This window comes from Capricornis sumatraensis, chromosome 10 (genome assembly GCF_032405125.1).
Source record: "Capricornis sumatraensis isolate serow.1 chromosome 10, serow.2, whole genome shotgun sequence".
NCBI classification, from domain to species: Eukaryota; Metazoa; Chordata; class Mammalia; order Artiodactyla; family Bovidae; genus Capricornis; species Capricornis sumatraensis.
The window spans coordinates 70,685,758-70,711,006 of record NC_091078.1 but is presented as its reverse complement, the minus strand read 5'-3'; the positions used below and the strand labels follow the sequence as shown (position 1 = coordinate 70,711,006).

The 25,249-nt window shown below is 39.9% G+C and overlaps 1 protein-coding gene across 1 annotated transcript in view; it reads left to right on the top strand.

The window, feature by feature from the left end:
* Positions 1-25,249, top strand: part of CNTN6 (contactin 6) — a 170,576-nt gene that overhangs the window by 22,801 nt on the left and 122,526 nt on the right. The window contains 1 exon segment of the mRNA XM_068982444.1: positions 22,966-23,061. Within this exon segment, the coding sequence (XP_068838545.1) occupies positions 22,966-23,061 (96 nt within the window).

Below are 25,249 nucleotides of genomic sequence, written 5' to 3'. Positions count from 1 at the left end.
TTTTAACCTGATTTATTTGGCTATATGTCTGTCCCCCTCTGCATTTCCTATATCAGCTTTATCACAAATCAGTCCCCTGCAAGTTGCATTGGAAAAGCAATATGTGTGATTGAGATATTGTTAACAACAAAGTGTGTTCTGGTCCCAGAGCTGTTAGATTCTGATTGATAAAATTTAATATTTTGAAGGGAGCAAAAAAAAAAAAAAAACAGAAAAGACTATTATTCCAACTCCTTTATTTGTAGTGTGGGTGAAGTCCTTTTTATCTTCCCTACTTTCATTGTAGCAGTGTGACTGAGATTCCAATAAATTATTGAATGCAATATCCAGATGTCCAGATGATTTTTTGGTGCTGCTGCTGCTTCTTAGTGGGCGAGAGAAAAGATAGTTGAGGTTCTGGAAAACGTGTCATAGCTTAGCAATAAAACAAGGATTTCATTGAACAGGAAGTAATGAAATCACCCAATTTATCTCCCTTTCACTGTTGCAGTGCAGGTAAATCCTGCTTCATACGTGTCACAAAGCTTGAACGTACAGTGGCCAGGTAAGGGTGTTGCATGGTTTATGTGTGAAGGACTGGAAGGGTACTCATAAATACTTTTAATAAAAAACTGTGGGTTGAAGCAGTTTAGTTTTTCAAATAAAATAAGTTTCATTTGTGTCTGGGGATCATGGCTTTTAAAAGTCAACTTCCTAAACTTTTCCCCCTAGTACCACTCTTCTACTATTGCTGGATGCCTCAGGATTGATATCTCCAGTTCATCTTGAAACTCTTAGGTTTGACTTTTATCTGTTCCATGGAGCAGTTACCTTTGCTGAGGGCACTTTCAATTTCCTTTCTCAAATCCTGGTCTTAGCTGCGTCACATGCAGATCAGCCAGGCTTGATCAAGATACTAGTCTGAATGAGTGTTGGTGAAGAGGTAAGACCAAGGGTCAGCACAACTTTTCTATGTGTAAAGAACACTGCAGTAAATATGTTTAGTTAATAAGCCAAGGTCTTTGCTGTTTCAGGGTGAAGGCAGCCATATGGAAACAACTGAATGTTGCCATGTTTCAATAACACTTTATTTATAAAAACAGGCATGAGGCTGGTTTAGCTCATGGGTCATCATAGTTTCCTGAGTCCTTGAAGAGACTTAGCACCTTTTTCTTTTTTACATGCATTCTGCCAATGGAGATAGCGAACTACTCAAAATCTCAGACCATTTAGCAAAACTAAGAGGCAGGGACAATTATAAACCCATGTTACAGATAAGTAAGCAGAAGCAAAGATGGGCTTGATAAAGGACAGAAATGGTATGGACCTAACAGAAGCAGAACATATTAAGAAGAGGTGGCAAGAATACACAGAAGAACTGTACAAAAAAGATCTTCACGACCCAGATAATCATGGTGATGTGATTACTAATCTAGAGCCAGACATCTTGGAATGTGAAGTCAAGTGGGCCTTAGAAGGCATCACTATGAACAAAGCTAGTGGAGGTGATGGAATTCCAGTTGAGCTGTTTCAAATCCTGAAAGATGATGTTGTGAAAGTGCTGCACTCAACACGCCAGCAAATTTGGAAAACTCAGCAGTGACCACGGGACTGGAAAAGGTCAGTTTTCATTCCAATCCCAAAGAAATGCAATGCCAAAGAATGCTCAAACTACCGCAGAATTGCACTCATCTCACACTCTAGTAAAGTAATGCTCAAAATTCTTCAAGCCAGGCTTCAGCAGTACGTGAACTGTGAACTCCCTGATGTTCAACCTGGTTTTAGAAAAGGCAGAGGAACCAGAGATCAAATTGCCAACATCCGCCGGATCATGGAAAAAGCAAGAGAGTTCCAGAAAAACATCTATTTCTGCTTTATTGACTAGGCCAAAGCCTTTGACTGTGTGCATCACAAGAAACTGTGGAAAATTCTGAAAGAGATGGGAATACCAGAGCACCTAACCTGCTTCTTGAGAAATCTGTATGCAGGTTAGGAAGCAAGAGTTAGAACTGGACATGGAACAACAAACTGGTTCCAAATAGGAAAAGGAGTACGACAAGGCTGTATATTGTCACCCTGCTTATTTAACTTCTATGCAGAGTACATCATGAGAAATGCTGGACTGGAAGAAACACAAGCTGGAATCAAGACTGCTGGGAGAAATATCAATAACCTCAGATATGCAGATAATACCACCCTCATGACAGAAAGTGAAGAGGAACTAAAAAGCCTCTTGAAGCAAGTGAAAGTGGAGAGTGAAAAAGTTGGCTTAAAGCTCAACATTCAGAAAATGAAGATCATGGCATCTGGTCCCATCACTTCATGGGAAATAGATGAGGAAACCGTGGAAACAGTGTCAGACTTTATTTTTGGGGGCTCCAAAATCACTGCAGATGGTGATTGCAGCCACAAAATTAAAAGACACTTACTCCTTGGAAGAAAAGTTATGACCAACCTAGATAGTATATTCAAAAGCAGAGACATTACTTTGCCGACTAAGGTCTGTCTCGTCAAGGCTATGGTTTTTCTGGTGATCATGTATGGTTGTGAGAGTTGGACTGTGAAGAAGGCTGAGCGCCGAAGAATTGATGCTTTTGAACTGTGGTGTTGGAGAAGACTCTTGAGAGTCCCTTGGACTGCAAGGAGATCCAACCAGTCCATTCTGAAGAAGATAGCCCTGGGATTTCTTTGGAAAGAGTGATGTTAAAGGTGAAACTCCAGTACTTCGGCCACCTCATGTGAAGAGTTGACTCATTGGAAAAGACTCTGGTGGTGGGAAGGATTGAGGGCAGGAGGAGAAGGGGACGACAGAGGATGAGATGGCTGGATGGCATCACTGACTCAATGGAGGCAAGTCTGAGTGAACTCCAGGAGATGGTGATGGACAGGGAGGCCTGGCGTGCTGCAGTTCATAGGGTCGCAAAGAGTCAGACATGACTGAGCAACTGAACTGAACTGAACTGAACTGAAGCAGAAGCAGACTGGTTTCAAATAGGAAAAGGAGTACATCAAGGCTGTATATTGTCACCCTGCTTATTTAACTTATATGCAGAGTACATCATGAGAAACGCTGGACTGGAAGAAGCACAAGCTGGAATCAAGATTGCCGGGAGAAATATCAATCACCTCAGATATGCAGATGACATCATCCTGATGGCAGAAAGTGAGGAGGAACTAAAAGCTTCTTGATGAAAGTGAAAGAGGAGAGTGAAAAAGTTGGCTTAAAGCTCAACATTCAGAAAATGAAGATCATGGCATCTGGTCCCATCACTTCATGGGAAATAGATGAGGAAACAGTGGAAACAGTGTCAGACTTTATTTTTTGGGGCTTCAAAGTCACTGCAGATGGTGACTGCAGCCATGAAATTACAAGACACTTAGTCCTTGAAGAAAAGGTGTGACCAACCTAGATAGTATATTCAAAAGCAGAGACATTACTTTGCCAACCAAGGTCCGTCTAGTCAAGCCTATGGTTTTTCCTGTGGTCATGTATGAACGCTAGAGTTGGACTGTGAAGAAAGCTGAGTGCCAAAGAATTGATGCTTTTGAACTGTGGTGTTGGAGAAGACTCTTGAGAGTCCTTTGGACTGCAAGGAGATTCAATAAGTCCATTCTGAAGGAGATCAGCCCTGGGATTTCTTTGGAGGGAATGATGCTAAAGCTGAAGCTCCAGTACTTTGGCCACCTCATGCGAAGAGTTGACTTATTGGAAAAGACACTGATGCTGGGAGGGATTGGGGGCAGGAGGAGAAGGGGACGACAGAGGATGAGATGGCCAGATGGCATCACTGACTCGATGGACGTGAGTCTGAGTGAACTCCGGGAGTTGGTGATGGACAGGGAGGCCTGGCGCGCTGCGATTCATGGGGTCGCAAACAGTCAGACACGACTGAGCGACTGAACTGAACTGAACTGAGGCAGAAGCTGACAAAGGTCATGTAATTTTCTAAGACATGGTACAGGAACATTTGAAGTCAGGCTCATCCTGGGACCCCAACTTTCTAAATGCTTATTCCATAATGCTTTTCTTATTAATCAGTAGGAATGAAAATGTTACAAAAATCTATTTCTGTGAGATGTTTCCATGTATGAAAGATGTTAATTATTTTTATTTAATAAAATGAAATATGGTAGAGCATTTTTTTTTATCATTCACAGGACCCTGGATGGTTATTAAGTGTTTACATTTTTATCTGGAGAAAATTTAGTTATGAACTTACTGGTATGGCAAAAGTGTAGAACACTAAATGCAAGATATGTAAAGTCAACCTGAAATATTGGAAAGAGGCAGGAATTTGGAGATAAATGAACTGGTTCTATGACAAGATGTATGAGTTTGAGCAGGTTTCATTTTGAGCCCTCATTATCTCATTGTTTTAAATTAGAGCAGCATTAGCTCTGTATCTACATTGAAAATTATTTTGAGGATCTATTGAATTACTAGAGACATGCATATATAGATGTATTAATACATAGAATGCATAGTATACAGTTAAATATATATATATATGCAAACAAACATATGAAAGTATATGATGTATGTGAAAGTGTAAGTCACTCAGTTGTGTCCAACTCATTGAGACCCCATGGACTGTAGCCCACTAGGCTCCTCTGTCCACGGGATTCTCCAGGCAAGAATACTGGAGTGGGTTGTCATTCCCTTCTCCAGGGGATCTCCCTTCGACCCAGGGGTTGAACCCCAGTCTCCCATATTGCAGGCAGATTCTTTGTATATGAAAGTATATAAAACGTTATCCTTTCTTTAGATGAATAAAGAAAGTCTGTCTTTCAGTAATCACAACCAAAATGCTTTGAATGTGAAGCAAAAAATGTGAAGAAATTTTCACAGATTTTGAGGCATAATGGGTTCTTAGTGGGTTATCTATGCCATTCCTTTGTCTTTAGGCAGGGATATCCTTAAGCCAAAGCAGATTAAATCCTATTTCTTTTAGAGAAGCGATTTAGTGAAAGTGCCTATAAACCATTTGCTGATAGAAAGAGAACCTCTTGAATACAAAATTGACTCCCTGATTTTAAGTGACTTTGTGATGACAAGCAAAAGAACTTTTCAAAAACAGAATATCAAAAACATTTTTTGCTTTGGCAAGCCAATTGCCTTGCCTGCCTGTGGCTTCCACATGGGGGTTCAGACTCAAAGCATCAGAGGATCCATCTGTACTTACTATGCAGTACAGCACCTCTTATGGTCCAGAGGTGAGTCTTAATATTTTATACCATTAACTGTGTAGTCCCAAAGATGGATTCAGGGCAGATGTTTGATGTTGTGGCATGTTTGGGCTGCTGAATACCATTGTGAATTTCTCTGCCTCTCTTCAACATTTTAATAGTGGTAACAACAATAAATTCACCTTATTTGATGTTTTAGGTAATAATTCACTGAAAGAAAAACAAAAATTGATTTGTTTCTGTAAGGCATCATATTCCTGCTTTATGAAGAAATAAAAATACTGGCTGTTCAAACTTAATGTGAAGCTTGAGGAAACTCCATGTGTGCCATTAAGAGAGACAGAGAGAAACACGGGTTTCCCACAGGAGATGACTCTCTTTGCCTGTTTAGCTCATTGCTGCATTTTCAGCTTCTGGAACAGTCCTTGGCAAAGAGTAGTTGCTTAATAAATTAGTGGATAAAGCTTGTTTTAAATGTCCATAGTATATTCTGTCTGTTTGCTTGACTTTCTTCAAAATTAGAATTCATGACGAGGATTTGGATGAAGGCAATTTCAGGCAGAGTGGTGAAGGAGAAGGGAATTATAAAGGAAAGAGAGAAAACCCACAAAAAGGAAGCTAGAGAGTAGGTTATCAGTACAGTAGACCCCTCTGAGAAGCTGTATAGAACACACCACATGATTGCCCCATCACAGGCAAGGAAGCTGGAGTACTTACCTACCAATTCTCTTACCTCCTAGGTTGAGGGTCACTCCTGAGGACATTAAATCCCCAGCTGGCATACCTGGGATGCAAGTCATACTATGTTCAAGGAATAAATAAGTCCATAGAGTAGTTTCAGGCGGAGAAAGCCAGGTGCTGAAGGTAGCATGTCATCACCTGTAATTACCTCCCAAAGTGTCAGGTGGCCTCCTAGAGGGGCTGAGGGGATATGGGGTATCTACAATGGCTTATAATCATGCCTCAAAAGAATTACATCACTTTTGGTTTTATAAGTGACAGTCATAATGTGAGAAAATTCAAGAAATTTGGTTTGGTATTTATATCTATGACAGTTTTAATTAAAAAGGTCATAGAGACTTATGTAATAAGGTAAGAGGATACATAAAAGTTCAAAGATAGCAAATCAGAAATTTTATGTTTTCCATATACCTGGCTCTAGTATTTCTAAGTAAATAGGTTATTTTTCAGTTGCTTCTGATTACTGAATAAGTGATTGGACTGTACTTACTCTACTCTTAAATACCTAATTGAGGCAATTGGACAGTGATCTCCTTGATTAATCATTATGCTGAAGATAATAATTACAGTTTCTACCTGTCTTATAAAAGAGTAAGTCTAGTTGCTGGATGGGTAACTTCTTTTCTATAGTCACAGACATTTGACATTCAACATCTCAAATATTTCAAGTAAGAGACACAAGCCAAATTCACTGTAGATTCAAGAGCTGAGAAGTATATAAAGTAGCTATGTTCAGGCAAAGGAATATATAGTCTTGATATTTTATGGCTGCATGAACTATAAGTAAATACAGGGAGACTGATGTGCAGAGACGAGAATGGGACAGAAGCTCAAAGAAAGCAGAGATGACCAAGACCCTGATGATTTACCAGGAATAAAGAAATAGAGAGATGGAGGAAGGGAACAACTGTCTGATGGCCTTCCTGTCCTCAGACATGTTTCCTGTATTTGTTTGCATGAGATTTCTCCTGATAGCTTTATATCAGTCCCTACTTTTCATTTAGAATGCTTTAAGTAAACTTCTGGCCCTGCCATGCAAACACATCTAGGTCAGACAGTGAACAGACTAGGATTGCAGCAGAAATTAGAATGTACTACATCAACAAGATCATCGTGGTAAAAAACACTGCAGCTCCTTGGGATTTGAAACTTTAACTCCAGCAATTAATTACTAGTTCAGTGACCTTTTGGCAAGTTTTCTTAAGCCTTGACATTTAGCATTTCACATGTGGCTTCCCTGGTGGTTCAGTGGTAAAGAATCTTCCTGTCAATGAAGGAGATGTAGGTTCAATGGCTGAGTCAGGAAGACGCCCTGAAGAATGAAATGGCAACCCACTCCAGGATTCTTGCCAGGAGAATTCCATGAACAGAGGAACCTTGCAGGCTACAGTCCTGCAAGGACTGTATAGGGTTGCAAAGAGTCAGACACGACTGAGTGACTAAAAGATTCCAATGCAAAATATGCATAATAACAGTACATGCTTATTAGGTAAACATGTAACTTATTGAGGGTTACTTGACATAGTATTTAAACTGGTTACTTACAGTATTTCATTTATTCTCACAATAATCAAATAACATAATTATTTTAAAAACCAATTTATAGATTTGATTTACCTATCCGTTCTTCTTTCCAACAAATGATTGTTGAATATCCTTTAGGTATGAGATGCTATGTATATTAAGGAACACTATAAAAATAGCTGAAAAGTAAACTTTTTAATGTCTCACACTTTATAAATCTAAGAACTAAATTAAAACACAGGCTTATCTAGATTCAAAGCCCAAACACTATCTTTCAACTATGTGACCACTCTTTCCTTTTATATAAAACAAATAAACTTCCTCTCAGGTTTGGCTTTCTCTCTCCTGGGCCATGATCTTTTATAATCAAATTTCAGAGGCAATGAGCCATCATTTCTGCCATAACCCTGGGCACATAGACCAATCCTAGTATAATGTGGCAGGAAGGTACCAGAGGAAGTTCATTGGGGGGCTGTTGTAGAGTCTGGCTACCATGTCATTTTTCAGAATAAATCCTAGCCTTTTCTCTCTGAAATCTTCAATGATCCAAGAAAAATTGGTCTTATCCTCTCTTCAATTCTGGAAGAAAATATGGTTGACTCTCCAACCAGTCCATTCTGAAGGAGATCAACCCTGGGACTTCTTTGGAAGGAATGATGCTAAAGCTGAAGCTCCAGTACTTTGGCCACCTCATGCGAAGAGGTGACTCATTGGAAAAGACTCTGATGCTGGGAGGGATTGGGGGCAGGAGGAGAAGGGGACAACCCAGGATGAGAAGGCTGGATGGCATCACCGACTCGATGGACGTGAGTCTGAGTGAACTCCGGGAGATGGTGATGAACAGGGAGGCCTGGTGTGCTGCGATTCATGGGGTCGCAAAGAGTCGGACATGACTGAGCGACTGAACTGAACTGAACAGGTAGTTATCTTGCATTCACAATTCACTTTAGAGTTATAATTATTTATTAATGCATTAAACATGTACTTGTTTAATACCTGCTTTTTGTGCAGGTTACAGCAGGAAGACAAGGTCCCTATTCTCCTTATAGTCTAATTTGGAAAACTTGAAATAAATTAAACCAATCACCATTTCTGACAGTGATTAGACCTTTAGGGAAAAATGTAGAGAGTGATAGGGAGCTGCTATTTTAAATTGTTTGTCCAAGAGAGGTTTCTCTAAGAAGGCAGCATGTAGTCAGAAATTTGAATGTCAGAAAGAATCCAGCAATGTGGGAATCTGGAGGAATTTTTCAAGCAAAGGAAACAAAAGGGCAAAGGACTCTAAAGAGAAGAAAGTTTGTGTTCTGAGAAACATGAAAGAAAAGTATCCACTGAGTTTTCCTGAACAACAGATGAAGTGGCAAGAAGGAGCATAACATAACCTAACCCGGGTATGTGTGTTAGTAGCTCAGTCATGTCTGACTCTTTGGGACCCCATGGACTATAGCCCGCCAGGCTCCTCTGTCCATGGAACTCTCCAGGCAAGAATACTCCAGTGGGTGGCCATTCCTTTCTCTAGGGGATGTTCCCAACCCAGGGATCGAATTCTGGTCTCCTGCATTGCAGGCAGATTCTTTAATCATCTGAGCCACCAGGGAAAACATAACCCTAACTCCAAATTTAACCCTTAAGAAGCTTAAATAATTTAGTAAGTGATTTAAAGTCACTTTTATTTCTCTGAGTTCATACTCTGTGCCAGCACTGGGGAATACAAAAACAAGTCCATTTACTCATTTTTCACAAGGAAGTCATACACACAATTGCAGTTGGGTAGGGGTCCCTAGGAGTCTGACACTACTGAGCGACTTCACTTTCACTTTTCACTTTCATGCACTGGAGAAGGAAATGGCAACCCTCTCCAGTGTTCTTGCCTGGAGAATCCCAGGGACCGGGGAGCCTGGTGGGCTGCCATCTATGGGGTCGCACAGAGTCTGACACGACTGAAGTGACTTAGCAGCAGCAACAGCAGTGTTTATAAGTATTTTTATGATACACGAACTAATGAGTAAACTATAAGAGATTCTTACGATGTTATCATGAAATGCAAGCAATTCACTTATTTTTTATGTGTTAAATCAACCATTACTTCTTGAGCACTTGTCTATGAGATGCAGATACTTAAGGAGAACCTGAGAGATTCCGCAGAATGAGTCTGAGGCTGAAAGTAGCAATTTCAACTTTGTCATATTGAAGTACTATAACCCAGATCAATTTCATTTATATGAAACTACTACCAGTAGGCGCTTTGTGACTGTTCAAATCTGGATAAAATCTACTCACTGTTCTATAGGAGAATCAGTGTTCAGATTCATGTGCATCCCAGTGGACAGTCATTCATTCCAACCATCACGTCCAGCTCCACCTCTATCTCTGCACAGCCTCATACAGTTTTCCTTCTTTTCTTCACCCTGCTTTTGATCCAAGAGTGGATGGAGCTTTTAGTTCTGTCTGCCACATAATGCACTTGCTAAACACACTCACATTGTCTTTGGTTTGTAACAAAACACTTACAAAACTCTAGGGGAGGAAAGATGCATTGACATAAGAACACAAGCTACTTTAGGTTGCGTAGACTTTTTCCGAAAGACCTTTAGAATTCTATAAGCTGACTTCCATTTCTCTCTCCCCTCTACCTCCCAATCCCATTCCTGTTCACTCCTAATACAAACCACCTCTGGTTCTCTCCAAAGTGTCCTGTCTCCTGATCCACCATATCCTCTGGAGCTCAAATGGCCCATTTTCTTAAATCATCCCCAAACTTCAGGACAGGAGTTTGAGTCGACTATGGGAGTTGGCAATGGACTGGCGTGCTGCAGTCCATGGAGTTGCAAAGAGTTGGACATGACTGAGCGACTGAACTGAGCTGAAACTTCAGGCATCTATATATTAACTGTGGGGTTTGAAAAATATTCAGGCACCACATATACAATTATTTATTTTTCCCAATCAAATTGATTTTATATTTTTAGTAAATATATTTGTTTAAAAGTACATATTTATGACCAGTGTATCCAGAAAATTAGTGTCATTTATGATAAGAAATTTTTAAAGAGCAATGCACAGCTTTTAAAATGAAAATATATATATATTTGTTTGTATAACGCTTAGGTGCATCACCCATACAACCAAGTATATCTATCCCATATATTACTAATATCTTCCCTGTGACCCTGTCAAGGTTACTATAAGTAGTTACAAAGATGAAAGAAGTGAAAGTGCTTGGGAAAACAATGGGATTTTATTTAAATTAGGTGCACACTCTGGCTCTGGCTTCTGCTCTCTCTCTGGTCTCTCCCTTCCTGTCTCTAAATGACAATGCATGCAAAAGTCCTTATCAGTGAACCTCAGTTCCCCTGACGGCTGAGCTGATGAAAGCTGAAAAGAAAATGCAGATTGCATCTGTGACTCCAAAGACCTTGCTCAGAGTAAAACAATATAATAGGAAAAAAAAAAAAAAAAGTATTTAGCAACAACCATAAAGTCAATCTCCCTAATTTTAGTTGTGGAAGTTCTTGCAAATTGAAATCCATAGAGTAAAAACTCTGGTAAACTCAGAGCTTAAGTGTGTGGGAGGTCTTTGAAAAGATTTCATTTCATGCTCTATGTTTAAGCAGGAGGAGTAACACATTTTTGCTAGGAGTTCTGCCCCATTTCCTTGAAAACTCTACCTTTTATATTCTACATAGTTTGCAAATTTTGAAATCGAACTTTCTGATTAAACCATCATGATGAATAAAAGGGCATATTATGTACTCTGTAGGAGAGGACTCTGGTTGGTGTAGCTGTTCATATTTACCCCTCTTACCAAGGAGCCTGGAGCCATACTTCAAGGAAATCACTCCCTTTTACTGTAATGAGCATCACAAAAATGGATCAAAAGGGAGAGAAGAGTGAGATTGCTCCTGAAAGGACATAGGTTCACCATATTTTCCACCAAAACTAATACCTCCAGCTCCCTTAGCTGATGGTCTGGCACAGGAGCTAATTACAACTGAAGCTCTGCCTGAAATCCCTCAGACCTCTGGGAGGCCAGTGATCAGTTTGGCTTTTTATCCTACCATGTGTGAGGACTTTTGCACCAGGCTAGGACTTTCTTTCCAAAAACGCAGGAAGACTTTTGGATAAAAAGAAATTCTGCTTTGCCTTCCTCTTTGCCCCTTCTCCCCTTCCTCTGGTTTTCCCCTCTCCCTCCATGGTATGACCAGTGTGGTATCCTGAAGAGCTGAAAATGCTTCTGGAGTCAGAATTAGGTAGGAGTCCCTTTCTGGACCTCTTCTAGCTGTTCAGCCTTGGGTAAGTTACTTAACCTTTCTGAACTTTGTGTCATAGTAGCTATATCTCAAGGACACTGTGAAGATTAAATGTTATGGTGTTTATAAAGTTTCAGTAACTGAGAACTAGGTCAATAAATAAGAATTTCCTTCCATTGTGCTGGAAAGCCCCTTTCACTGTGCCCCTCCAAGCTTAGTGGATGCATTCAAATTTTTTACTGAAATCCAATTAAATCCCAGAATTCTTCAGATTAGCTACTTTGATGGTCAAAATGGAATACTTTCTTGCTGCCATTCATGGCTCCTCAACAAAATCTTCAAATGTTCATCCCACAAAAAAGATAACCTTGATCTCTCTCTCTCTCTCTCTCTCTCTCTTTCTCTCTGTCTCTCTCTCTCACACACAAACAGACACACATCTGAGTCCATTTCTTCCCATATGCTATCAGTTCAGTTCAGTCGCTCAATCATGTCCACCTCTGCGACAGTAAGGACCACAGCACACCAGGCTTTCCTGTCCATCACCAACTCCCGAAGCCTACTCAAACTCATGCTCATTGAGTCAGTGATGACATCCAACCATCTCATCCTCTGTCTCCCCTTCTCCTCCCACCTTCAATCTTTCCCAGCATCGGGATCTTTTCCAATGAGTCAGTTCTTCACATTAGGTCGCCAAAGTATTGGAGTTTCAGCTTCAGCGTCAATCCTTCCAATGAATATTCAGAACTGATTTCCTTTAGGATGGACTGGTTGGACCTCCTTGCTGTCCAAAGAACTCTCAGGAGTCTTCTCCAACACTACACAGTGCATCCTTTATTCACCTGAGGATTGACCTCTTTCAAATACTCCTCTTTTTTCACTTGAGCAATACTTGTATCATTTATGAATCAAGGAGCACAAATAGCCTTAATAAATCCCTTTAGAGATTAGAGATTACTGACTAAAAATATACTGGCACTGTCCTTCTTGTGGAATAAAAGGCAGGAAAGTAAGCATTTGCCAAAAGGCACAATCCAAGACCAAGAAGAAGCAGAACAGCCTGGGATTTTTCTGGCTACTCATTCACCAGGCTGGGGGGTTTACTTCTGCCTCCAGCTGGGCTGTGTAGCTTTCTGAGCAGAGAGGTGCAATGACCCTCCATCTAACGCTCCTGTCAAATTGGCGAAACATTCTCTACAGTAAAATACAATATGATGTGGCAGTGCTTGGAATAAAATGCATATGCTTTGAGTTTCAGTCTTTTTTTCTTTCATTAATTCACTGAGCATGTGAGCTGGCCACTGGTTGAGCAGAAAAGGGAGTTCCATACTCAGTCTTTAAGAAAATACTTTTTATTACATCATCAGACACTGAGATGAGAAGAGAAAATGAAACCCATTTAAAATTTCTAAACATCCTTCTTTTGTTGATCATTAACAATACACAGTTCCCAATAACATATATTTAGTTCCTAGCATCTTTTATAAGTTTTAGAGATATTGCATCTCTATTTCTCTGACACAGGTGCTCTTGGGAGCTCCATTTATTTATTTATTTATTTTTGGCCTTGCAGCTTGTGGGATCTTAATTTCCTTACTGAGGACTGAACCTGAGCCATAGTAATGAAAGTGCCATCTCCTAACCACTGAACCTCCAGTGAATTACCAGTAGCTCTATTTAAAGTGGTGAGAATTGAGATAGAAAGAAACTATGGAATCTGCCCTGTATCAACAGCTAACACATAGTGGATACTATTATCCACTTGAGCTTATTCTGTCTAATCCTCAATCTGTGTTCTTGATCATTTTGTTCCATCACCAATTATCTGGTGCATAATTCCTTAGCGGGATGTTTAATCTTTGCATGCCTACTTCAACTTCTTTTCTTTTCAGAAACACTGAAGATCTGCACTCTTCATTATCCTGACATCTCAATCTGTCCTATGCTATCAAACTTATATTGGTCCATCCTTCACTTCTGCTTCTCTCCCATTCACCTAGTTTTAACTATAGGGATTGTGCAAATTTAGAAAGCAAGATGAACAAGTCATGATTAGAAATTTTTTTTTTTTCAGTCATAGCTTACACTGCTTTTACCATCATTAGTTATAAAAAATGAGTCCATTGATAGAAATTCAAATCCAGTCTTGAATTTATATTATAATAGACCAATTATTTCATAGTTGTTTCCTTGTTCTGTTTATAAAACACTTTTCTCTCTGAAAATCTTGATGCTAAGCCAATAGGAAAAAAAATCTTTCAGCCCCCTCCTCACTATTATTCTATATATTTTTCTAAAAAAACATGAGGAAATGGTTCTCATTAGATTCATTATTCTCAGAAAACCAAAGAACAGCTCACTTGCTCTCTCCATTTATTTCTGAATTTTTATAAAAATCTCTTTACACCAAAAAAAGAGAAATTTTAACATGGTTTGTAAATGGATTTGACACCAGACTCTCTTAAAGTATCTCTTTACTTCCTGCTTTCATATAACCATTCCAAATTTATGCCCAATATCAAGACTTAGCTATTGCCCCTTTTACAGAATTTGACAGTAGTATTGTGCTTTGTTAGGTTATATCATGTTACTGAGTTGTACTAGGAAACACAGTAATATTGCAAACTCTGCAACTGAAAATGTGGTGGAAATCATCTTGGAAATGATGGTGGAAAATGAAACTGGTCTAAGTAGACATATTTTTGTGTGCCACTTAATAAAGACCTGGGAAAATTAATTATAGTACCAAGAATTTCAGCTTATTCAAAACGACCCAAGAAATAGGAAATAGTAACAATTTTGGTGTTCTCCATGAGCAGCGCTCTTCCAAGGGGCAAGTTAATAGAGATATGAATTCAGAATCACCTTATTGCAATGTCTTGAGATTCATAAAGAGTATTTTGATTACAAAAGCTATACATGTTGTATCTGGGAATTCAGCAGGACTAATGCAGAACTAGAGAATTATTCTTGGTAATTTTCACCAGTTCCCTTTCACTGGGCAAAGTACCAGCTTCTGGCACAAGAAGATGTTTCCCATGGGCAAAAACAAGAACATGTACCTCCAGTGTGGGAGCTGTATCAAGAAGGTGAACACGTGCTCCTTGGTCCCGTTTACTTCAGCACCAGCTCTTAATGCTGAGGCTTCTTCAGAGGGTTTGCAAAGGGGGAAAACAATATTTGATTGATGGAGACCCAGGAGCAGAGTAAAGGAAATCTTAGAGCTGAAAATCAGATTTTACATCCTCAAAGTAATCAAAATTACTTTTGAGGTGTTGAAAGAGAGAAAATGAGCGCTGGTCTGGGGGTAGATTATATGGTCTGTGTCTTTGATTAGATGCTAGTTAGAGGGGCAGTTAAGGGGTTAAGCAAATGTCCTCTAGAACAACGATATTGGAAATTAAATTTTATTTCCTTTACTTACAAGCACTGTGAAGTAGGATAGATCCATCAATTTCTGAGTTTCCTAGATGGAGCTGGAGGGAGGTGGACTTCTTTGCAGAGGAAAATGGGAAGATTTAGATTTCCCTTGCTCTTCAAAGAGAGGACTGTAGTGGGAACATTATAGAAAAAGGAGAAAGAATAGACATAAGTTACAGAAGGAAGGAACTAAATAACTTTTAAGAAGTAAATATCTTATATTGGATTTTAAGGTGTTTGGGTCACATATTACTAAATCAATAAGCTTGACAATAGAGGCACAAAGTGTGATAATGTGTGTGTGTGTGTGTGTGTGTGTGTTAGCAGGTGTGGAGAAGGCAATGGCACCCCACTCCAGTACTCTTGCCTGGAAAATCCCATGGATGGAGAAGCCTGGTGGGCTGCAGTCCATGGAGTCACTACGAGTCGGACATGACTAAGTGACTTCACTTTCACTTTTCACTTTCATGCATTGGAGAAGGAAATGGCAACCCACTCCAGTGTTCTTGCCTGGAGAATCCCAGGGACGGGGGAGCCTGGTGGGCTGCCGTCTATGGGGTCGCACAGAGTTGGTCATGACTGTTAGCAGGTGTGTATTTCTGTGTGTAGGCCAAGATAAGTGGCTGAGTTCCTGCTTTGCATGGACAGGTGGATGGAGACAAATCAAGAACACATGTGGAGGGAAAAAGGGGAAAAAAAAAAAAAAGAAAAGATGCATAGGAGTAAGGATATCAGAAAGGGAAAGTGAAAAAGTGAAAGTGTTAGTCACTCAGACATGTTCAACTCTTTGCAACCCCATGGACTGCAGCCCAGCAGGCTTCTCTGTCCATGAAAGTCTCAGCAAGAATACTGAAGTGGGTTGCCATTTCCTTCTCCTGGGGTTAGGGTTAGGTTTAGGCTCTTCCCAACTCAGGGACTGAATCCAGGTCTCCTGCATTGGCAGGCAGATTCTTTACCATCTGAGCCACCAGGGAACTATTTCTAAAGGCTGACAACAGAGCACTTCCCACACCAACCCAAGAATTTGCAGAACTCTTTGGAAAGGCACTGAGCTTTTGTGTTGGTTTGTTTGAGCTTGGAGTGGCAGTTTATGCCAGTTTATATGTTGCAAGTGGCAGGGACATCCCAGTTAACATCTGGAAAGAATAACAGAATAACATGTTGCTTGTGAGAGTGAGTCCTGGAACCAGACCATCTCCTTTTCAGTTCCGCCTTGACAAGTAGAAACTGTGTGGTCTTCAGTCAGTTGCTAATCCACCATGAACCTCAATATTCTCCTTTGTTAAATGAATGTGATATTGATATCTACATTCCAGGGTCATCATGAAGATTCAATGAAACTGCTTCACTGTTTGATACATAGTAGTTATTCTTGACATATGAAAGAATAAAGGAAAAATAAAGAAGATTTAAAACACTGTAACAAAGTAATTCATGCATTGCCTATCAAGAAAGATTCAATAAATAGTATTATTTTTACTTTGGATAACTCAACTACTCTATGTCCGGCTTGAAGCATGGACATTTTCCTGGTGAAGATTTTCCTATCTCTATCTTTTCAGGTGCTGTTCTCTTGGTCGGGGTCAACAAACCCTGGGTACCCACAGACTTCCTCTCAGTTATGAGAGTTGGCAAACGACTGGCCTCCTTCTGTGATAGGGGCTGGCACCACCAAACATATCCTCTGACTGTGATCCTCAGGTCTTGGCAGCCAATACACAGTTTTCTTGCTTTAATTGGGCTGAGATTCATTCCTACATGTGGCAGCTGCAAAGATTTATTCTCCTTACAATTAGGCATTGCAATGCTTAGCATTGCTTGGACTTAATTTTAAGTACATTTTGGTGGCCCTTTTCCCTCCACTGCACCTTGGTTGCTCCAGGAGAGAGCATATGGCCCAGTAATTCTTTAAAGCTCATTTTATGGGCCATTCTCAGGCACTTCCTGCTGGCCTTTGGAACAGAGCCTTGTTTGTGACTGCATTTTTGCTTATGCTCCTGCCAAATGCTTCCTCCAAAACCAGCAATAAAACCGCAGGATCCGATAAGCCCTGGTCATCAGAATGGCTTAATGAGAGCAACTTCGACAATTGAGGTCTTTAATAGCAACCAGCACGGCAGGACTTGTGCCTTGAGTACCAGGACAGCCTGGGCAGGTCACCTTTGTGGTTTATGGGAATTTCTCCAAATAATGTAAAATTTGAGACCATCTCAGGGAACGATCTCACACTAAGCTATTTTTCTCTTAAGCAAAAAATGGATAGGACAAAAACAGAACAGAGTGGTTCTCTCTGGCTTCTCCTTATAGAAGAATAAATCTGGAGTTTGTAAAGGTCTTTCCGGGAAAAAAAAATATCACTGGGTTTGTATGGCTACCTTCACTGTACATTGCTTCAAAATTATGTGATTACATTATGTTGCTGGCTGGCAGAAATGTAGTTGAAATACAGGTTGGATACTTAAAACAGATTTTGTTCAAAGTATATTCACATGAAATGGCACTTAAGGTAAAATTAGATCTTGTCTATGATCTCTGCGCTATTAAACAGTTTTAAAATCTGAATTATTAATTAAAACCTGTGAACTAGTACTATTTTAAAATGATTGTGTTTTTTTGATTGCTAACAGAACTTGGGTGACTTTCAAAAGAAGTTGATTTCCTTTTATGTTAGCTAATAGAAACCCCATTGTAATCATAAAAGGCATGAAGAAATTATGTTACAAGTGGATGTTATTTAAGTGGAAGTTAACACAGAATATATTAAAGTACCCATGGTCTTATCAACAGTGTGTTATAATGGCTTCTGATTAACACTGAAAACATGATTGATGTTAGTTTGAGCATGGAACACTGAAAATGGGACACTGAGAGAATGTAATTGAAAGCTTGTTAATTTCATACAATCATTCAATTTCTCTCTACTCCTTTGTGACAGCTTTTGTTTTTATGACCATTAAAGAGTCATGACAATTTAATGAGACCTTTCAATGATAATAGTAATGAAAAAAAAAAAAAAACCTTAAAATTTTCACTTGTTATCACTGCTAGAAATAGAAACAATCAATATCTTAATTTTGGTTTTAAATACAGTTTGTTAGCCTGATTCATAATGAGTAATATGTAAAATAATGCAAACAACTCTAGTCAGTAATTCACATTAAGTGTACCAACATGTTGTGGGCTAACAGTTATACTACAGCCAAAGAAGAAAGGGGGGCACATTTGTTTAAAAATCCTCTAGATTCAAGCTGGTTTTAGAAAAGGCAGAGGAATCAGAGATCAAATTGCCAACATCCGCTGGATCATGGAAAAAGCAAGAGAGTTCCAGAAAAACATCTATTTCTGCTTTATTGACTAGGCCAAAGCCTTTGACTGTGTGGATCACAAGAAACTGTGGAAAATTCTGAAAGAGATGGGAATACCAGACCACCTGACCTGCCTCTTGAGAAATCTGTATGCAGGTCAGGAAGCAACAGTTTGAACTGGACATGGAACAACAGATAGGTTCCAAATAGGAAAAGGAGTACGTCAAGGCTGTATATTGTCACCCTGCTTATTTAACTTCTATGCAGAGTACATCATGAGAAACGCTGGACTGGAAGAAACACAAGCTGGAATCAAGACTGATGGGAGAAATATCAATAACCTCAGATATGCAGATAATACCACCCTCATGACAGAAAGTGAAGAGGAACTAAAAAGCCTCTTGATGCAAGTGAAAGTGGAGAGCGAAAAAGTTGGCTTAAAGCTCAACATTCAGAAAACGAAGACCATGGCATCTGGTCCCATCACTTCATGGGAAATGGATGGGGAAACAGTGGAAACGGTGTCAGACTTTATTTTTCTGGGCTCCAAAATCACTGCAGATGGTGACTGCAGCCACGAAATTAAAACACACTTACTCCTTGGAAGAAAAGTTATGACCAACCTAGATAGTATATTCAAAAGCAGAGACATTACTTTGCCGACTAAGGTCCATCTAGTCAAGGCTATGGTTTTTCCTGTGGTCATGTATGGATGTGAGAGTTGGACTGTGAAGAAGGCTGAGCACCGAAAAATTGATACATTTGAACTGTGGTGTTGGAGAAGACTCTTGAGGGTCCCTTTGACTGCAAGGAGATCCAACCAGTCCATTCTGAAGGAGATCAACCTTGGGATTTCTTTGGAAGGAATGATGCTAAAGTTGAAGCTCCAGTACTTTGGCCACCTCATGCGAAGAGTTGACTCATTGGAAAAGACTCTGATGCTGGGAGAGATTGGGGACAGGAGGAGAAGGAGACGACCCAGGATGAGACGGCTGGATAGCATCACGGACTCGATGGATGTGAGTGTGAGTGAACTCCAGGAGATGGTGATGGACAGGGAGGCCTGGCGTGCTGCGATTCATGGGGTCACAAAGAGTCGGACACGACTGAGCGACTGAACTGATCTGAACTGAGAAGAAACATGCAAGGCACTCTAGCTCTCTGATAGCTTAGTTGGTAAAGAATCTACCTGCAATGCAGGAGACCCTGGTTCAGTTCCTGAGTCGGGAAGATCCACTGGAGAAGGGATGGGCTACCCACTTCAGTATTCTTGTACTTCCCTTGTGGCTCAGCTGGTAAAGAATCTGCCTGCAATGTGGAAGACCTGGGTTTGATCCCTGGGTTGGGAAGATTCCCTGGAAAAGGGAAAGACTACCCACTCCAGTATTCTAGCCTAGAGAATTCAATGGACTGTTTAGTCCTTGCGGTCACAAGAGCTGAACATGACTGAGAAACTTTAGCTTCTAGATCCTAAGCAGGTGTAAGGCTAATGACTGCTGAAGATTTAAAGGGAAAGGGATTTAGCTGGGAAGAAGCAGACTATATCTTGGACAAATATTTTCATTATTAAAAGTAGAGCATATATATGTATATATACACATATATATGAAATTACATATATATATTACATCAGTTCAGTTCAGTTGTTCAGTCGTGTCTGACTCTCTGTGACCCCATGGACTGCAGTATGCCATACTTCCCTGTCCATCACCAACTTCCCATCCAACCATCTCATCGTCTGTCGTCCACTTCACCCACCTTCAATCTTTCCCAGCATCAGGGTCCTTTCCAATGAGTCAGTTCTTCGCATCAGGTGGCCAAAGTATTGGAGTTTCAGCTTCAACATCAGCCTTCCAATGAATATTCAGGACTGATCTCCTTTAGGATTGACTGATTGGATCTACTTGCAGTCCAAGGGACTCTCAAGAGTCTTCTCCAACACTACAGTTCAAAAGGATCAATCCTTTGGTGCTCAGCTTTCTTTATAGTCCAACCCTCACATCTACACATGACTACTGCATGTCTCTGCTTTTTAATATGCTGTCTAGGTTGGTCATAACTTTTCTTCCAAGGAGCAAGAGTCCTTTCATTTCATGACTGCAGTCACCATCTGCAGTGATTTTGGAGCCCCCCAAAATAAACTGTCACTGTTCCCACTGTTTCCCCATCTATTTGCCATGAAGTAATGTGACTGGATGCCATGATCTTAGTTTTCAGAATGTTATTTTATGCCAAATTTCTTACTCTCCTCTTTCACTTTCATCAATAGGTTCTTTAATTCTTCTTCACCTTCTGCCATAAGGGTAGTGTCATCTGCATATCTGAGGTTACTAATATTTCTCCCAGCCATCTTGATTCCAGGTTGTGCTTCATCCAACCCAGCATCTCACATGATGTACTCTGCATATAAGTTAAATAAGCAGGGTGACAAGTACAGCCTTGATGTACTCCTTTCCCTATTTGGAACCAGTCTGTTGTTCCACGTCCATTTCTAACTGTTGCTTCTTGACCTGCATACAGATTTTTCAGGAGGCAGGTCAGGTGGTCTGGCATTCCCATCTCTTGAAGAATTTTCCACAGTTTGTTGTGATCCACACAATCAAAGGCTTGGCATAGTCAATAAAGCAGATGTTTTTCTGGAACTCTCTTGCATTTTCGATGATCCGGCGGATGTTGGCAATTAGATCTGTGGTTCCTCTGCCTTTTCTAAATTCAGCTTGAACATCTGGAAGTTCACAGTTCACATACTATTGAAGGCCTGGCTTGGAGAATTTTGAGCATTACTTTACTAGCATGTGAGATGAGTGCAACTGTGTGGTAGTTTGAACATTCTTTAGCATTGCCTTTCTTTGGGATTGGAATGAAAACTGACCTTTTCCAGTCCTGTGGCTGCTGCTCAGTTTTCCAAATTTGCGGGCTTATTGAGTGCAGCACTTTCACAGCATCATCTTTTAGGATTTGAAATAGCTTAACTGGAACTCCATCACTTCCACTTGTTTTGCCACAGTTCTGGCTCAGTCTCTATGAGGTCTCTGGGTCCTGGTGCCCAAAAGGTTAGTTTGAGCCCTCTGAGGATCTCTGGTGGGTAAGGGGTTTGATTCTAAACGCGATTTCATCCCTCCTACCATCTTGCTGGGGCTCTCCTTTGCTCTTGTACGTGGGTTATCTTTTTTGGTAGGATCCAACATTTTCCACTCAATGTTCATATATATATATGAAATTTACATATCAGGTCTAGTGATTTTTTTTTTCATTGTCATTCATGAGAAGGAAGCAAAGTGCACAAAAAGAATACTCATTTGGGAAATAATACTTGGAAAGATAAAGCGTGTGAGAAATACAATATATTTCTCACACCATTGGCCATCTAGATGGTATTAAGACTTGGTGTGTAGATGGAGAACAACAAATTTTTTTGGATATTTCCTCTCAAACATAATAAGTGAAAGTTCAGAAAATGTGAGTTTCTACTTTTTCTATTCAGCTGCAAAATATGTCTGGAAAAGTATCTTTGGTTAAAAAAGTGTAATATTTATTCTATAAACCTATAAACCTATTACTGTGAAAGAAAGGGCAGTAGATTTTGGTAGACAACTAGCAGTCTCTACAACAATTATTACAACATGCAAATCATATTTATATGTATGTGTATATATATGTTTTATGTTTTATAATTGGTCTTCTACTTTCACCCTTAGTGAATATAATAACGGCAAAATCTATGTCTGCTTTATTTACTAATACATCCTTTACCCTTAATACCCTTCCTATCTTTTAGCAGGTATTCAATACAAATTTGTTAAATCACTGACTGACTGAATGAATGAATGAATACAAGTGATCTTCCAGGCAAAGAAACTAAGGTTCAGACAAGTTATACAGTTTAGCCCTTTCTAGAGGCTGGGTGACCATTTTCTAGGAATGTTGAATGATTTATAACTCTGATGGATAGCTTAACAAGACAGTTAGTAAGCTCTCTTCCAACACTGAATGTCTATGATTCTTCGGTATTGTAGGAAATTACAACACTCCAAATAGGACCATGAAACTGCTTTGTGAAGGAGTAGATCAAGAGAAATTAGAAGATTTACCTTTTATCTTGTTGGTTCAGTCATATATAATTCTTTCCCTCACAACATTCCAAGCTAAGCTCTCACAGGCTTCATCCCCATATCAAAATGGGTACCATTAATCTAAAATGCTAGAAGATTGCAGCAAACTTGCCATATACCTCTTTTAAATCATGCCTTCCTTGGGCAGAAAAGTAAATATGTGCTGTGTTTAAAAGATTTCCTGTTGAGCTTCAGGCTGCCTGGGAGAATAAAACAGATAGTGAGTTATGTTAATAAATGTCTTTATCATATATTCTGCATAGTTGTACTAAAATTAAAAAAGGGAAGACAAGATTTTGAGAGGTATAACCAGTGTACATCAATTGATTATCAACTAAATCTTTTGGTCAGACAAGTGTGAGTGTTCATTGCTGTTGCCAGTTTTTTCTTCTTTACATTTTGTTCTGCAAAACAATTCGTTCTAAACCTGCTTTTCTGTTTTTCAAGATATCGAAGACTTTGAAACCAAAACAAGGAGCACAGTGTCCGTCCGAGAAGGTCAAGGTGTGGTGCTTCTCTGTGGTCCACCACCACACTTTGGAGGTATGGTTACTTTCGGTCACACCATTAATTCGGCCACTCAGGGAATAAAGTAGGCATAGTAGTCCTTAGTGCCAGTGGTAGCCCTTCATCAAATCTAAGGGACTATGAACGTTTTTCTGGCTCATCCTGCTGTATCAAGTCTTAATCCAAATCTTTTCTTTTAAAAACATGTATTCAATCACTCACTCAACAGATATGTCCTTAAAGAGAAGCAGTATGGCCCTGTACACATGTGTGAGCATTGGGGCTTTGCAGCGAAATGATCACAGCTGTAATCTGTGGTCACCCTACATGACAAAGAATGGTTTGTTTAAACGTTTTAGGCTCAATTTCCTCAGCTGTAAAGTAGAGATACTAACTGATGCCTATACTATAGGACAGTCATGAGTGTTAAACGAGCTAATGAAAGTGTGAAAAGTGAAGTTGCTCAGTCGTGTCCGACTCTTTGCCACCCATGGACTATAGCCCACCAGGTTCCTCCAGCCATGAAATTTTCCAGGCAAGAGTACTGGAGTGGGTTTCCATTCCCTTCTCCAGGGGTTCTTCCTGACCCAGGGATCGAACCCAGGTCTCCCACATTGTGGGCAGACGCTTTTACCATCTGAGCCACCAGGGAAGCCTGAGCTAATGAATATAAACCAATTAATTTAACAGCCAGGATTTTATTTTAAAAAGAAAGCTAGGACTGTTATTTTATTTTAATTATTGGGTTCCATGGAGAAGCAAATTTCAACAGCTGTTCTGGAAACATGTGAACTATTGGAAGAGGAAAGCTGTCCATTTAATTGGAAGAAAATGTTACGGAACACCAAATCAGGTTATCTCCTGGCAATGGTGAAAATCAAGCAGTAAATGATATTCTCTGCTTTGGAAGAATCTGGATTAACTGATGAGTTACCCAGTTGCCAGGGATCTAAAGCATCTGCTGATTCTCACCCCACAGGTTTGCAATTTCTTAAAATCTGGACAGTTTGGTACAATTTGGTAGATTCTCAGCCAACTGTGATCCTGGAGGAAGTCAGTGTAAAAATATCCATAAAGTCATTTCAGTTAGTACAATCCGATATCACACTATGTTATGAAAGTGAAAGTGAAAGTGTCTTAGTCATGTCCTACTCTTTGGGACTCCATGGAGGATAAAGCCCCTGGAATTCTCCAGGCCAGAATACTGGAGTGGGTAGCCTTTCCTGTCTCCAGGGAATCTTCACAACACAGACATCCAACCCAGGTCTCCTGCATTGCAGGCGGATTCTTTACCAACTGAGCTATGAGGGGAAAGCCACACTGTGTTATAGTTCAGTTCAGTTGCTCAGTCGTGTCTGTCTCTTTGCAACCCCATGGACTGCAGCATGCCAGGCTTCCCTGTCTATCACTAACTCCCGAGACCTGCTGAAACTCATGTCCATCAAGTCAGTGATGCCATCCAACCATTTCATCCTCTGTTCTCTCCTTCTCCTCCTGCCTTCAATTTTTCCCAGCATCAGGATCTTTTCCAAGGAGTCAGTTCTTAGCATCAGGTGACTAAAGTATTGGAATTTCAGCTTTCGCATCAGTCCTTCCAATGAATATTCAGGACTGATTTCCTTTAGGATGGACTAGTTGGATCTCCTTGCAGTCAAGAGACTCTCAAGAGTCTCCCCCAATACCACAGTTTAAAAGCATCAACTCTTCGGTGCTCAGCTTTCTAGTCCAACTCTCGTATCCATACATGACCATTGGAAAAATCATAGCTTTGACTAGACAGACCTTTTTTGGCAAAGTAATGTCTCTGCTTTTTAATATGCTGTCTAGTTTAATATGCTGTCTTGTTTCCCTATCTATTTGCCATGAAGTGATAGGACCAGATGCCATGATCTTAGTTTTCTGAAGTAACGTTATAGTTAATTTAATAATAATAGCAAGTACTTACACAGTACAGATCTAAATACTTTATATGTATTAGATTCTTAAATCTGTAGAATTACTAGTCGAGGGAGATACTATGATGTTTCTTGTTTTATGAATGAGAATACTAAGATACAGAGAGGGTAAGTAAATGGTCCAATGTCATGAATCTTGTAATCATGAAGCCAGACATCAAATCCATGCAGTCTGGGTCCCAGACCCTGGATAGATCCTAACCACCAATGTCTCTTATAATTGATTTCCACTTTAGAACAGGAGGATTTTTGGAAACAGATGGACAAAT